At 48.4% G+C, this 14,871-nt stretch overlaps 1 protein-coding gene across 8 annotated transcripts in view; it reads right to left on the bottom strand.

Moving 5' to 3' along the window:
- The window catches only part of PTPRU (protein tyrosine phosphatase receptor type U), an 86,260-nt gene that overhangs the window by 39,301 nt on the left and 32,088 nt on the right, over positions 1-14,871 (bottom strand). For all 8 annotated transcript variants that reach the window (XM_045035404.1, XM_045035400.1, XM_045035401.1 and 5 more), the window contains 4 exons: positions 8,202-8,510; positions 3,179-3,288; positions 2,657-2,858; positions 2,205-2,307 (listed from right to left, as the gene is read on the bottom strand). In XM_045035404.1, coding sequence (XP_044891339.1) covers positions 2,205-2,307; positions 2,657-2,858; positions 3,179-3,288; positions 8,202-8,510 — 724 coding nt within the window. The remainder of the gene's footprint in view (positions 1-2,204; positions 2,308-2,656; positions 2,859-3,178; positions 3,289-8,201; positions 8,511-14,871) is intronic.

Raw genomic sequence — 14,871 nt, 5'->3', positions numbered from 1 at the left:
CTAAATTACTTTCACTAAGGCAGAAAGAACGCGGGCCCTGCTCCATGGCACCAAGCCCTACAGCCCCACCCTGAGTCCTCGGTGAGTGCTCCAGTGCCACAGGACCTGGGCCACCACCGCCCCCCCCCCCCCGACCCCGGCCGCCAGCCCCCGCAAAGCCTCAGGCTCCACCACCATTACCGATGGTTCCCTTTGGGTCTCCGGAAACAAGAGTCTGACACAGTCTATTTATTCGTTCGGAAAGTATGCTAGGTGGGCCCTTGGGGACCTAGGCTTCCTGGAACTGACCTCCAGTTGGGGAGACAGTCACTGAGCAAGCAAAGAAGGCCACACGAATCCTGCATCACGAGTACCCTCCCAACCTGGAGGCAGCCTCGGGTCTGCCACTCTGGGCCTGTCACCTCCAGGTCCTGACAGCCGATTTGTGTTCCCTCGTCTGTATTCCCTCTGATTTGTGTCCCCTGGTCCCGACCGGTGGGTTTCTATTTATTTTTATCAGTTTACTGAATGGCCTTTTGCTGTGAGCTCCTCCAAATCCTCCGTGGAACAAAGCCAAGAGCAAATAAATGAGCGCTGACAAATTTAAATATTTCCCATCACAGCCTCGGCCACGTCTTGGCGTGTGACACCCATACCGCCAGCTGCACTCTGGGAAGGAGAAATGCCTTTTCCTGGCTCTCCAGCTGTTCCTTTCCAGCTTTGAAGCTGTAAGGGAATCACCCCAGCGCCCTGAGATTTGGGTCACACAGTTTCATTCTTTGTCACTAGCGCATTGCAAACACAAACCCAGGCGCCTCTCAGCCTCCATTTCCCTGAACCTCCCAGGTCAGGCCTCCCCCGGCCCCACATCCCACCAGGAGGTGATAACAATCAACACTGAACAAAGCATCTTGACTGGGATGATCCCCATCGTGCAGACAGGGAAAGGAAGGCTCAGAGAGGTAAAGGGAGAGGCCTAAGGTCACACAGCCCCTATGCCTCTCCCCTCTCACCATGTTCCACTCCCCCCTCCCCACCCCACCTTGTCTCTGTCATCCCTGAGGGACACTGGACAAGCCCGCTCACAGGATCTCTCAAGAAGACCAGGAAAAGAGAAGGCACTGCTGGGTTTCCCAGCTCCCAGACTCAGCCACACAAGGGCCCCGAGACTCCTGCAAATGCAACATGCCCCTCAAACACCCTGACTTTTTCCTGAGTCTGGGAATCAGCCCAGGACAGGCTCTGCAGGAGCAAATGCAGGGGAGGCAGAGCAGGAGAAAGGGGGGAGAGGAGGCGAGGGGGTATTAAGGGCACCTGGGCAACCCACTACCTCCTCAGAGGCTCAGCAGGTCTCTCCCAGTGCACGCTTCTTTGTGGAAGAAGGGGGAGGACCGCAGGGGCAGGGAGGCTCTGTGACTTCAAGAAAAGGCATAGGCTGTGCAGACAGACCTGGGTTCCAAACCCCAGAGCTATCACGTACCAGCTGTGTGACCCGGGGGGCAAGCTACTTAAGGTCGCTGAGCCTGTCCACTGAAGCGTAAAATAGGGGTAACAATACCGACTCCACAGGCCTCCATGAGGACAAAATGGCGGGTGCGGGTAAAGTGGCAAACACAGCGTCCGGCTGACAGGAAGCACGTGCGCACATCCCACAAACACCCTCACGCTCTCTCACGTACACACACTCACACCTCCGCACCGCACATCACACATACACACTGCGTGTCTTTATCACATACACGCGCCATCTTGTCTCCAGCACCTTCTCTCCAGCAGAGGCAGCCTCAGCTTTCTCAGTGGAGAAGAAACTAAAGACAAGCTCTTAGCCACTCCAGAGCGATGGCCCTATCTTGCTGGCTGCCCTAGCCTTCTAGAACGCCCATCCCTGTGTCTCCTGGGAAAAGCTGGGAAGAAAGAAGGCCCCAAGAGTTTCACTTCTTCAAGATGTCTGAAGGAAGGCCTCCAGGAGAGGCCCGGACAGTCACCTCTCCAGGCTGGACGCTATCCGAAGATCTCATGTCAATCTCCATCAGACACCCATGGGAGTGGCTGTGGGCTTTCCACCTGCCCAGGATCACAGAATGTCCTCCTCTGGACACACTGGGTCCTGAGTGGGAAACTGAGGGAGGACAGCTGAGCTGGCCTATATGGGGGGGCTCTGGGTCAGAGGATGAGCTTCTTCCCTATGGCCCTGACCTCCCACCCCTCCGACTAGGCTCTCCCACCTGATGGGCGCACCGCGGCCCTGTGCCGGCCTCAGCAGAACGGTGATGGTGTTCTCAGACTCGCCCAGGGGTGATGGCATGTCAGCATAATCAAAGCTGGGAGCTGGGGAAGGAGACACAGACGTAAGCACAGAGACTGGCTGCTAGACGGGGAATTCTGAGTCTCTAGCCTCCTGGACTCCGTCCTCAGATCTCTTCCCCTTCAGCCTTGTTCCCTCTGGCCTGAGATTCCCTGACTTCTGACCCCTGAACTCAGCCCTCAGGTTCCAGTCTCCTCGCCCCTCTGACTTAATCTTCCCTGACCCCTGAACTCAATTCCTAAATGGCACATTCATCTCAGCGGGGGCCCTCCATAAACACTCCCAGAACACCGCCCCTCCTCCCTCTGCGCACGGAATCCTGGGATTCTGGGTGTCCTCTAAAGGGGCCAGGCTGGGGTCGGGCAGGCTCACCTGAGATGTTGGTGGTGATCTCGGTGAGTGCCGCCTGGCCAAAGCCTTTGCCCGTGCGGGCCCGCACAGAGAACAGGTAGGTGGTGCCCGGGTGCAGGTTGGAGAAGACGTGGTAAGTCTCGTTGCGGAGCTTGGAGATAGTACGTCGTGGGCCCGGCACATTCACCGCCGGGTCTGATGACTCAATGCTCTGATAGCTGATCTAGAGTCAGGACGGGCAGGTAAGTGGGCACAGGGATGGGGAAGGTCATCACTGGCCCCATAGCCTCCCGCCCATCATAGTTCAGGTGAGCTAAGGAGAAGGCTGGGCAAAGGGGGACTGTGGATGCCCATTAGCCCAGGCCCTGGACACCTTCATCTCTATTCTTTCAGGGTCCCTGTCCCCATAACCCACAGGGCACAGACTTTGACCAGTGGGAGGAACCTCAGTGATCACCTCTGTCCCCTACCTTGCACCTCCCTCTCCAAGCTGTGTGCCCACCTTCCACCAGCGACCTCCACTATAATGAGGTCCAAACTCACCTCATACTGAGTGATGAGGCCATTGGGTTCCTGGGGCTCCTCCCACTTGAGGAAGATCATGTCCTCCAGTGGAGTGAAGGTCAGGGACTCGGCTGCAATCCCACCAGGCACTGCGAGTGAAAGTGGCACAGAGCAGGGGAAAGCCGGCTTTGGAGCAGATACCTGAATTCAAATTCTAGCCTTGCTATTTCTTGGCTGGTATGCTCAGGCATCTCAACTCTGAACCTCAGTTTCCTCATCTGCGAAATGGAGATGAAAATGACCCCTCCCTCACCAGGATTAAGTTATGTGATGTACAGAAAGCCCCAAGGTAAATATCAGGAATTTCACATGGTTCAACCCAGTCCCAAGGACTCAAAAGAGGGTAGCTGGCATTCTCATTACTGTGCAGGTGGCATTCAGCAGAGAACATCTGAATGTTCCAATTCTGTTCCAGTTGAATGGTTTTCAGAAAACACAGACCTTCGCCAGAGAAATGGAAACAATTGCATTAGACTGGCAGGATTATGGGTAGAGATGTTTTCTTGTCTAAAAATTTCTGATTACACAAAAACTATGCTCAGTGTAGAAAATCAAAATGAGTATAAAGAAATTTAGTGGCACCTACAATTCTGTCACCTGGAGACACCATTTACATTTTAGCACAAACCCTTTCAGGTCTGGCTTTGCTTGTTTTTGTTCTAATGGGTCATGTCACCTTAACAGCAGCCACAGGGAATTTCTTCTAGGAAGAGAATGGTCTTTGGGGAGACAAACTGATACACCAGTGTGGGGAAGCAGAAATCCTGAGGCAAGCAGAACTCAATGAACAATCACCGAAGCTAAAATGCTCTGGTTAAAACGAACAGTCAACAAGGCAGTCCATCCACCAAAATGATCAAATGAAAAAGACAATCCCAAGTGTTGGTAAGGATGCAGGCAACTGAAATTTCCACACACTGCATGTAAACTGATACAAGACCTTGGGAAAGCTGTCTGGAGAAATCTACGTATTATGAGCACAGATCCTATAACCTAGCCGTCCTAGGCATTAACCAATCAGAAATGTGGGAATCTATACCACTCCTTCCCCCCCCCACACACACACACACACGCATACCCAAAAGAATCTGCAAGTATTTTTCTTTACAGCACAATTTAAGTAGGATAAATGAATGTGGTACATTCACATAATGTAATAAGAAAGAATTCTCTGGAACCCTATACACAACATGGCTGTCTCTCTCAAGCATAAAGTCTAGAGAGAGAAGCCAGTCGTAAAAAGAATACACGCCGTAATGACCTCCACTGATAGAAAGTTCAAACCAAGCAAAAATTAATCTGTTGGATTATAGGTCAAGGTAATGGTTACCCTCAGGAGGCTGGAAGTGGGAACATAAAGGGAGGGCTTCTGGTGAGCTGCTAATGCTATTTCTATTTAAGTCTATTTCTTTTAGAGAGAGAGCACAAGCAGGAGAGGGGCAGAGAGAGAGAGAGAGAGAGAGAGAATCCCAAGCACGCTCCACACTGTCAGCACAGAGTCCCACATGGGGCTCGATCTCACAAACTGTGAGATCTGACCTGAGCCAAAATCAAGAGTCGGATGCTTAACTGACTGAGCCACGCAGGTGCCCCTGTTAATGCTATTTCTTGATCCGTGTGTGGGTTATCCTGATGTGTCCAGTCTGTGAGAACTCACTGAGTTTACCTTAGTAAGTACATTTCCTAAAACTATTATACTAATACCTAAGTGAAAAGGAAAAAAAAAATTAAGTAATAGGCAGTTATTGGAGGGAAGGAGGAAAGGGACAGAGAAAGAAGAAATAAAGCCACGCAGTCCAAGTGAGGCCTGGTTGGAAGGGAGTGAAGCAGACACAACAACATACCTCAGGGGGGAGACAGGTCAACAGACTTTAACAACGAGGGAGTCAGATGTTGAACTTGAGGTTAATTGTGAAGGGTAGTAGAATATGCCACCGCAAAATATACCACCTTCGCATAAAGATTATTTTGAGCTGAATCAAGAAGCAGCAAGCAGAGCCAAGAAAAGTTCTCTGCTCTCCCTGTTTGCCTAAAAGCAGGACATAAATATGTAAAGGTGCCCCCATCCCCTCGCTACCAGGAAGGAAAGAGGTTAATCACTGAGACAACCCCAGACCTTTATCAGATCAGAAGAATCTACATGAACCTTACTAAACTTTATTAACTAGCCCTTATCTACCACTGGCTTCCCCAAATATTTGCCTTCACATAATCTGCTGTGCCTGAACTCTCAAAAATCCTTTTCCTCTGTCTTGTCATTTCCCTACAAATTCATTGTTCTTCTGTTAAGACACTACGTAAGCCTAAGCTCTAACCACTCCTTTGCATAACTCATCAGAGAGTACTCCCATTTGTGTGTGTGTGTGTGTGTGTGTGTGTGTGTGTGTGTGTGTGTGTGTGAAATGCACAGGGTAATAAACTCCTATTTGGTTTTCTCTTGAGAAAAATGTCTTTTCTCAGTGTAATTTATGTGGCCCCAACCAATGAACCAAAGACAACTAGAAGGAAGAAGTGAAGTTTTTCCTTCTCTGCATTTGCAATGCTTCAGGGTAAACCCTGCCCCCAGATCTCACTCCCACCCCCAGAAAATCCTCAGCACATCAGCACAGGGCACAGGGCATACACTCTGTCTTAGGTAAGTGGGACTTTGTAGAAATCAAGGAAGGAGCTGAATTTTGTGTCTGGGCCCTTGCTGTACAAAACAGAAAATTCCACATGTAGGGAGTCAAGAAAAATTATCCACCAAGGAGCTTAGGTAGGGTACCTAAAGATTTGCAGATATCTGGGGGAAGGCTTTGGACCTGTGCTAGCATAACAGCATTGCTGTTAAGAATGAAACTCTGGAGTGCCTGGGTGGCTCAGTCGGTTAAGCCTCTGACTCTTGATTTCAGCTCAGGTCATGATCTCACGGTTTGTGAGATCAAACCCTGCATAGGCCTCTGTGCTGAGTATGGAGCCTGCTTGAGATTCTCTCTCTCCTTCTGCCCCTCCCCACTCATGTTTGCTCTCTCTCCTCTCTCTTTCTCTCTCTCTTCCTAAAAAATAAAAGAAAAAAGAATGAAACCTCTGCAGCAGATAGCCAGGTTTGAAATCCAATTTCTGCTACCTATCTTCTAGTTATGTGACCTCACCTGTAAAATCAGGACAGTAAACAGTCATCTACCACCAAGTTGTCATGAGGATTATACGCACTAATAGTATATAAAAAACATTCAAAATAGTGCTTGATGTGTAATAAGTGCTTAATAAGTATTAGTTTGACATAAATAGAACACTGCACCCAATAATGACAGATTGCACAATTTTTTTTCAGGTACACATGAAATACTTATCAAAATTTAACAATATGCTGGGCAATAAAACAAATATCAAATTTCAAAAGACCAAAATTAGAGTATGTACTCTGACCACAGAGGAATTAAGCTAGAAACCAATCACAGATAATTATGGAAATCTTAAAAATTTAGCAATGTAATTCTAACTCTTGAGTCAAAGAGGAAATCACAACAGATATTAGAAAATATTTTGAACTGAATAATAACAAAGAACATATCAAAACTCATGGGATGCAGCTAAAGCAGGGCTTTGAGGGAAATTTATAGCTTTAAATGCATATATTAAAAATGAAAAAGTCTCAAAATCAATGATCTAATAAGCTTCCATCTCAAAAAGCTAAAAGAAGAGCTGATCAAATCTAAAGAAAGTGTAAAGAAGGAAATACAGGGGCACCTGGGTGGCTCAGTCAGTTAAGCATCCTACTCTTGATTTCGGTTCAGGTCATTATCTCATGGGTCATGAGCCCAAGTCGGGCTCTGTGGTTGGGATTCTCTCTCTCTCTCTCTCTCTCTCTCTCTCTCTCTCTCTGTCCACCTCTCCCCCACTCACATTCTCCCTCCCTCTCTCTCTCTCTCTCTCTCTCCCCCCTCACCCCAATAAATAAATAAATAAATAAATAAACAAACAAACAAACAAACAAACTTTAAATAGGAAATACTAGAAAATAAATATACAATAAAGCAAATCAACTAAGCCAAAAGCTGGCTGTTTGGAAAGATAAAAAATGGATACACCCCTAGCAAGAGTGAACAAGAAAAAAAAGAGAAGACACAAATTACCAAACTCAGGAAAGAAAAAAAGGGACATATGCTATTGATCCTTCAGACATCAAATAAATATAATTAGAGATTATAACCAACTTTATGTCAAGAAATATGATGATTTAGGTGAAATAAATTCCTTAAAGCCCAGTACACCAAATAGATACAATTATAGAAAATCTTAATATTCATGAGGCTCCTGGGTGGCTCAGTCAGTTAAGTGTCTAACTCTTAGTTGGACAGTGGTCATGATCTCACAGTTTGTGAGTTCAAGCCCTGAGTCCAGCTCTGTCCTGCTAGTGCAGAGCCTGCTTGGAATTCTCTGTGTCCCTCAATCTCTCTCTGTCCTTTCCCCATGCGCACATTCTTTTTCTCTCCAAATAAATTAACTTTTTTAAAAAAATCTTAACACTCTAATACCTATTTTAGAAAGTAAAACTATTGGGGTGCCTGGGTGGCTCAGCTGGTTGAGCATCTGACTCTGGCCTAGGTCATAATCGCACTGTTCCGGAGCTCGAGCTCCACGTCTGGTTCTATGCTGACAGCTCAGAGCCTGAAGCCCGTTTCGGATTCTGTGTCTCCCTCTCTCTCTCTGCCCCTCCCCTGCTCACGCTCTGTCTCTCTCTCTCAAAAATAAATAAACATTAAAAAAAATTTTCTTTAATAAAAAAAAAGAAAGAAAACTCCAGGCCCAGATGGCTTCGTTGCTAAATTCTTCCAAACATTTAAGGAAGAAATTATACCAATCTAGCCCAAGTCTTTCAGAGAATAAATATTAGCCATCATTACTTTGTTGTTGTGTTATTTTAATCTTCAGCAAAAAATTTTCTATGAAAATTTCAGTCTCACAGTGGGTGCCTGCGGGAGGCACTGAGTATCCTGGGAACCAGGGCTGGGACTCTTACCATCCTCGTCTGTCTGGAAGGTGACCTCCTTGCCCTCCTTGCGTCCCTCGGGGTTCGTGAGGATGAGCCGCACGTGAACGTTCCGGTAGGGGGGCAGGTTCTTGATGGTGTAGCGGCTGACGCCCCGCTCCATCTTCACACACTCCCGGATGGTCTGGTTGTGGCTGCTGCCCAGCGTGTAGTGATAGCACAGGGACACCGTGTACGTGTGGCAACGTGTCACATTGTAGCCCAGAGGTTCCCACTGCAGCATCAGCTGGCGGGCCTGGATCTCAGCGAAAGCCAGGCCTTTGGGGGCCCTCATGGGTTCTGGGGAACCCGGGAAGCAGAGAGAAGGTAGAGGAAGTGGGAAGAGAAGTGGGGCAGGAGAGAAAATATCAGTCAGCTGCTGAAATCATCCTTCCTTTGCCCTCAAGAGTTCAAGAGACCATCTAGAACAGGGAGTCAAAGTGTGTGTGGTGGAGACAGGTGGGGCCACATCTGAATCCTAGCTCTGCCCTGTGCACCTGGCAACATTGGCTGAGTCCCTGCACCTCTCTGAGCCTTAGTTTCCTCACCCACAAAAGGGATTAATATGCCCTACCTCACAGGACGGTTGTAAAGTTTAAGGTAATGTGTGTAAAGCATGTGTGACAATGGCCACAAAAATGTTAGCGATAATTTTTTTTTAATTTTTTTTAACGTTTATTTATTTTTGAGACAGACAGAGACAGAGCGTGAATGGGGGAGGATCAGAGAAAGAGGGAGACACAGAATTGGAAACAGGCTCCAGGCTCTGAGCTGTCAGCACAAAGCCCGACGTGGGGCTCAAACCCACGGACCACGAGATCATAACCTGAGCTGAAGTCGGACACTTAACCAACTGAGCCACCCAGATGCCCCCAATTTTTTTTTTTTAATAACACAGTTCACCTCCTAGTTCAAGATCATCCTGGAAGACATCAGGACAGTCCAAATCAACCAAATGCTGTATTTTTCTTAATTTATTAATTCCAAGCTTGTTCTAAAAAAGCTTATAGTAGGGGCGCCTGAGTGGCTTAGTTGGTTGAGCGTCCAACTTCAGCTCAGGTCATGATCTCATGGTCTGTGAGTTTGAGCCCCACGTTGGGCTCTGTGCTGACAGCTCAGAGCCTGGAGCCTGCTTCAGACTGTGTCTCTCTCTCTCTCTCTGACTCTCCCGTACTCATGCTCTCTCTCTCTCTCTCTATCTCTCTCTCAAAAATAAATAAACATTAAAAAAACTTTTTTAAATAAAAAGGCTTATAGTGATACATACAATGCAATAATATATAGAAATCAGGATGATGGGGGAAATGAGAGTCAAATAATTAAATAATGCCAGAGAATATTAGGAAAACAGAAATTCATGCCATGGGGTCCCATGCAGATCCAAAGATAAGGTTCAAATTGAGTGGTGACTTCCCTGATTGCCAAAGCAAAAAGGGAAATACAATCTGTCACATAAGGGCAATAAGAACAATGACAGTTAACATTTACTGGGGGGGCTTTGTATGTGCCAGGCCTTGCTCCAGAGGCTTTAAAACACTTTATCTCATTTAATCTTCTCTGCAATCCAATAGACGGGTGCCATTATTAGCCCTGTCATATAGCCATGGAAATGGAGGCACAGAGGGATTAGGTAACTTGCCCTCAGTCAGTCCCACAGATGGTTAAGTGGTGAAGCTGGGATGCAAATTTGGACAGGCTGGCTCCAAAATCCATACTCTTCACCACCACTACCTGCCTCTCCATGAGGAATTCACGGTCAACAACATCACACCAATGCCACAGGAGGTACAGCTCCCCCAACACAAGGGGGAGCGTGTCACTGTGCTTTGTAGCCTCTTGATCAATCCATGAAGCCACTTATAAAATGGTAAAAGCACACAAACAAACAAACAGAAACACGAGGCTTCTGGAGCAAAGCAAGTATGGAGCCCAGGTGCTCAGCCCCTGGTTCTACATCTGCGTTGACCAGCTGTGTGATCTTAAATCTCCGGGCCTCAATTTCCTCATCTAGAAAATGATGGAGGAAGCCAAGATTACTGACGAACCTTCTCTTTTCTTGCGCCCTAACTCCGTGAGATGCAGCTTCATTACCCTCAAGTTCCGCGAGCACCTGCGAAGCGTCCCCAGTTAGAGACTCTCAGCACATGCCTCAGATGAGGAAATGCTGCCACTTGGCCTCTTGAGATGATTAAGTATGACCCTATGACCATGTCCCCGTGACTCATTTGCTCAGGCTGCTCTTTCCAAAGGAGCTGCAAAGGGAAACACCAGCCCAGGCTGCTCTTTAGTCGGGAGGCCAGAAGTAGCACAGCGTTTGATGCTGGCCCAAGGACAGCACAATACAAACTTCTATTTCCACCAGAGCTGTCCTTTCTTCCCTGGGCCACGGCCAAGTGGCAGGCTCCAGTCACAGATCAGGCCACCAAAGACGTATTTCAGCGCCTGCTAGGAGCAAGGCCCACCTCTTGATTTCTTACAGAATCTGGCTTCCTTCTCCCCCCACGAGCAAGGCAGACTCAATCCCTACCCAACGGAGACATTAAGGGGCTGATTCCACTGCTCACCGCACCCCAGGGGCTGCTGGCTGAAGCCCACTTACCACACTTATGTTTCCTCTCCCTTTCCTGGCCCACAGAACTTTTCCTAATGTTTTATATACACAGAGACAGACAGAGAGAGAGAGAGATTATTTATTTTTGCAAGAGAGAGACAGAGAGCAGGGGAGGGGCAGAAACAGGGGAAGGGAGAGAGAGAATCCCAGGCAGGTTCCATGCTGAGCGCAGAGCCCAACGCAGGGCTTGAACCCACAAACCACGAGATTGTAATCTGAGCCGAAACCAAGAGTAGGACACTTAACCAACTGAGCCACCCAGGCGCCCCCCGCCCCGCCCCCACCAATGTTTTTCTATCCGGTTTCATTTTAACCCACGTTCTTAGCTGTTCAGAGTACAGGGGGCGGGTTTTGGGTGTGTCCACTCTGCCACCTTGTTCAGAGACCTTTGCTTTATTCCCTGACTTCCAGGCCCTGGTCCTGGCTGCCCCATGGGTACTGTGTGTCCCAAGGTGTCCATGGGAGTCAAAGCACCACTGCTTTATTTGTTCCCTGCATCCCTGCTCACATCCCTGCCCCCGGGGACACCTGCCCCACATGCCTTTCCACCCTTGCAGGTTTGACCAATGTGCACTGCTTCCTTCACCCTCCTGCAGCAGTTAGACAAAGGCACAAAAAGTTACACATAAACTGGTGACACAGGCTGGGTCGGTACTATGACAAACAGGACAGTAAGTGTTCCATCCAAAAGGGACAGCTGTTTCTCAGCTCCAGACAATGTTCCCATGTAGGACTACAGACTCAGGGTGGTGAGATCCTCCCCCTTTAAAAAAAAAAAAAAAGATTCTATTTTTAAATAAATATACTCAATGTAGGGCTCAAACCCACAACCCCGAGATCAAGAGTGACACACTCCACCAACTAAGCCAGCCAAGGGCCCCAAGATCCTCCCATTTTTTTAAGAGAAGCCAGAATTTCATATTTTTATGTGAAATCTCCAGGTTTTTAACTATTGGCAACCCAGGGTGCCTGGGTGGCTCCATCGATGGAGTGTCTGACTCTCGATTTGGGCTCAAGTCATGATCTCAATGGGATCAAGCCCCACATTGGGCTCTGCACTGAGCATGGGGCCCACTTACGACTCCCTCTCTCTCCACCTACCCCTCTCCCCTACTCACATGCTTGCTAGATAAAGAGAGCCAGCCAGCCAGCCAGCCAGGTGGATAAATCCTGGCAACCTACTCAGGTTTTTGTAAAAACCACTTTGTAGGTCACTAAATAACTAACCGCCCACCTGGAGGAAGAAACTTCCACCCTCATGCCTCACTCTCCAGACGCTGTGTTAGCCACCCCCACCCCCACCCCCCCCCGCCGTTGTCCACCTCACTGGATTGAGGGAGTCTTCAGAAAGAAAGCTCACTCTCCTCTTCTCACCCCACTCTGATCAAATCTGGGCGGACCCAGGAGCTCAAATAGTTTGTTGACTACAGACGGATATGTTGATTGAGGGGTGTGAATTCACGAGTCGCTGTTTCCAAAAACCATTTGGCACCCACACATTCTCTCTTCAGCTGCCAGCACAGGCTGGCAAACAGCCCTTGGGGACCTCAAAGCCCCAGCCCTCTAAACTCCACCACACTGCAGGCCACTCAGAGATCAGAGGTCAGACGCACAAGAAAATAAGGAGGCTCACAGCAAATACCTGTTAAATCATGACACACAGTGCTGATTTTAATAATGCGAATGAGGATGCAATAACCCTGAAACTTTCAACTGTTTCTCACAGGAGGGGCTTTACAGGAGGGGCTTTGGAGCAGGGCGGGTGCTCCAAAGCGCAAATCCTATCTCCACCTCTCATTGGTTCTGTGACTTCAGGCAAGTTGCTTTGTTCCCTCTGAACCTGGACTGAAAAATGGAGATAGTAACGCCTGCTTTGAAGAGCAAGTGGCAGAGTCACGGGCAAGGATGTGAGCCAGACCGCCCGGCCTCTCGTAATTAGTAAACATGTGCGCGCTAAGATGAGGTAACGGTAGAAATAGAAATTAGTACAACCAGTTTTTAAAGCAATATACGTCGAAGCCCTTTCTTAAGCCACTCCTGACTATTTATCCTACAGAAATTACTCAGGGGGGCGGGGGGAAACACTATAAGCACCAAGTTTTTCAATGCAGTATTATTTATGATAACCAGGATCTGGAAACAAAATCGTCCAGCAATATGGAGACACTCCATGGACCTCTATAAGCCAATAAACATAATTATAAACAACACAACACATGGTACACCCCAAAGCGAAGGAAGCAGGATACAGAATGCCTTCTACATCCCAATGACAGGGGTGTAAAACTGTGTACCGTAGGCATATGGGCAGAGATTTGAAGAAGACAGAAAAACTGGGCTAGGATAGTGAGGTGTAGAGTGAGTTTTGTTAAATGTCTCTTCCTGACATTATATTATTGCTTTTACACTAAATCATATTGTAGGAGGGGAGGTTTCAGGGAGATGGGGTGGGGAGGATAACACAGCGGACCAACAGCAAAACAACTGCTGGTCAAGATGCCTAAGTGGGACGAGGGGTGAGTCGGGCGTAGGGGGTGGGGCAGAACATCAATGAAGGAAGCAAGTCGTTAAGACGGGCAGGATGAGTTGCTTGGGTTCTGTGCGTCTGGCCCCTGCCCCAGCTTCCATCCTCACCAGCCTGTGTGAAAAGTTCAGCAGTGCCTGGCACAATGTGGGGACTCAGCCCACGACAGCAATCGCTGTCACCGTGGCTGCTGCTGTTGTTTCAAACGCTTCCCTAGAAATCGGGATATTCTAACTTTGGCTCTGACTCTGCTATGGACTCACTGGGTAGATCTGGGCAAGGGACTAACTCTCCAAATCTCAGTTTACTCATCTGCAAAATGGGAATTAGCTACCACTCTCGCCATGAAACCCGGGGTCCTGACCCCAGTCCCCTCTCTGGGTTTCAGTACCCGCCCCCCCGTACGCTAAAGGGGAGTAGAACAGAGGTCAACTGCGGATCCCCTGGCTCTGATTTTTCTTTTGAAAACCTGACCAGAACTGGCTTTGAAGAGCTAAAAACACCGTAATGATAACAACTGTCATTTGCTGAGTACTTACCATATGAGACGCCATCGTCACACGTATTTAGTGCATTTACAGGCGATTATTTGCAGTTAACCTGAAACACTGGGAGGCCCGAGGGTGCAGGCCTCACATCTCCTCTCTTTGCCATCTACACTTATTCCCTAAAATCTAAGCACTAAATCAGGGGTCCTCAACCTTGGCACCACTGACATTTGGGACTAGAGAATTCTCTGTTGTGGGAGCTGTTTGTGCACCGGAGGACTTCAGCAGTTCCCCTGGCTTCCCGTACCCTTCAGATGCCATTATCACTCCACCCCCGGCTGTAATAACCAATGTCTCCAGACACTGCAAATGTCTCCCGGGAGACAAAATCACCCCCGGTTGAGAACCACCAGGGTAAAAGATCCCAGCCAGTCTCCTGGCTTTAAATACCATCTCTGTCTACACTGATGACTTCCAAATTTATGTCCGCAGCCTGAACCTCTTCCCTGAACTCCACACTCGTAAATCCATCTGCCTGACGGATATCTCCGCTTGAACGTCTAATAGGCATCTCAAAGTCAACATTTCCAACACAGAACTCTTGATCTACGGCACCCCATCACACCTGCCCCTCTGCAGTCTGCTCGTTCCAGCAAATGACAACTCCATCCTTGCAGCTGCTCGAGCAAAACACCTTGGAGCCATCCTTGACTTCTCTTCTCCTCTCTCTTATTGCATAGCCCGCCCATGAGCAAACGCAGTCAGCTCGACCTTCACAATAAACCCCGGAGCTAACCGCTTCCCACCACCGCCACGACCTCTCGGCTGCACTGTTACAGCAGCCTCCTCACTGGTCTCCCCTCCGGTCCTCGCCCTCCTAGAATCTACTCTTCACAAAAGGGCCAAAGTCATCCTTTTATACAAAGTAGGTGATGTCACCCCCTGCTCGCCAAATCCTGCCATGGTGGCGCCCAGTTCACTCAGTGTCAAGTGACTCTGCATCCCACATCCCCAGAGTGACTTGGCCGTCCTCTCGGG

The sequence above is a fragment of the Felis catus genome, chromosome C1 (assembly GCF_018350175.1).
Source record: "Felis catus isolate Fca126 chromosome C1, F.catus_Fca126_mat1.0, whole genome shotgun sequence".
Classification (NCBI taxonomy): Eukaryota; Metazoa; Chordata; class Mammalia; order Carnivora; family Felidae; genus Felis; species Felis catus.
The sequence above is the reverse complement of the archived record's forward strand: the minus strand, read 5'-3'. Positions and strand labels throughout refer to the sequence as shown.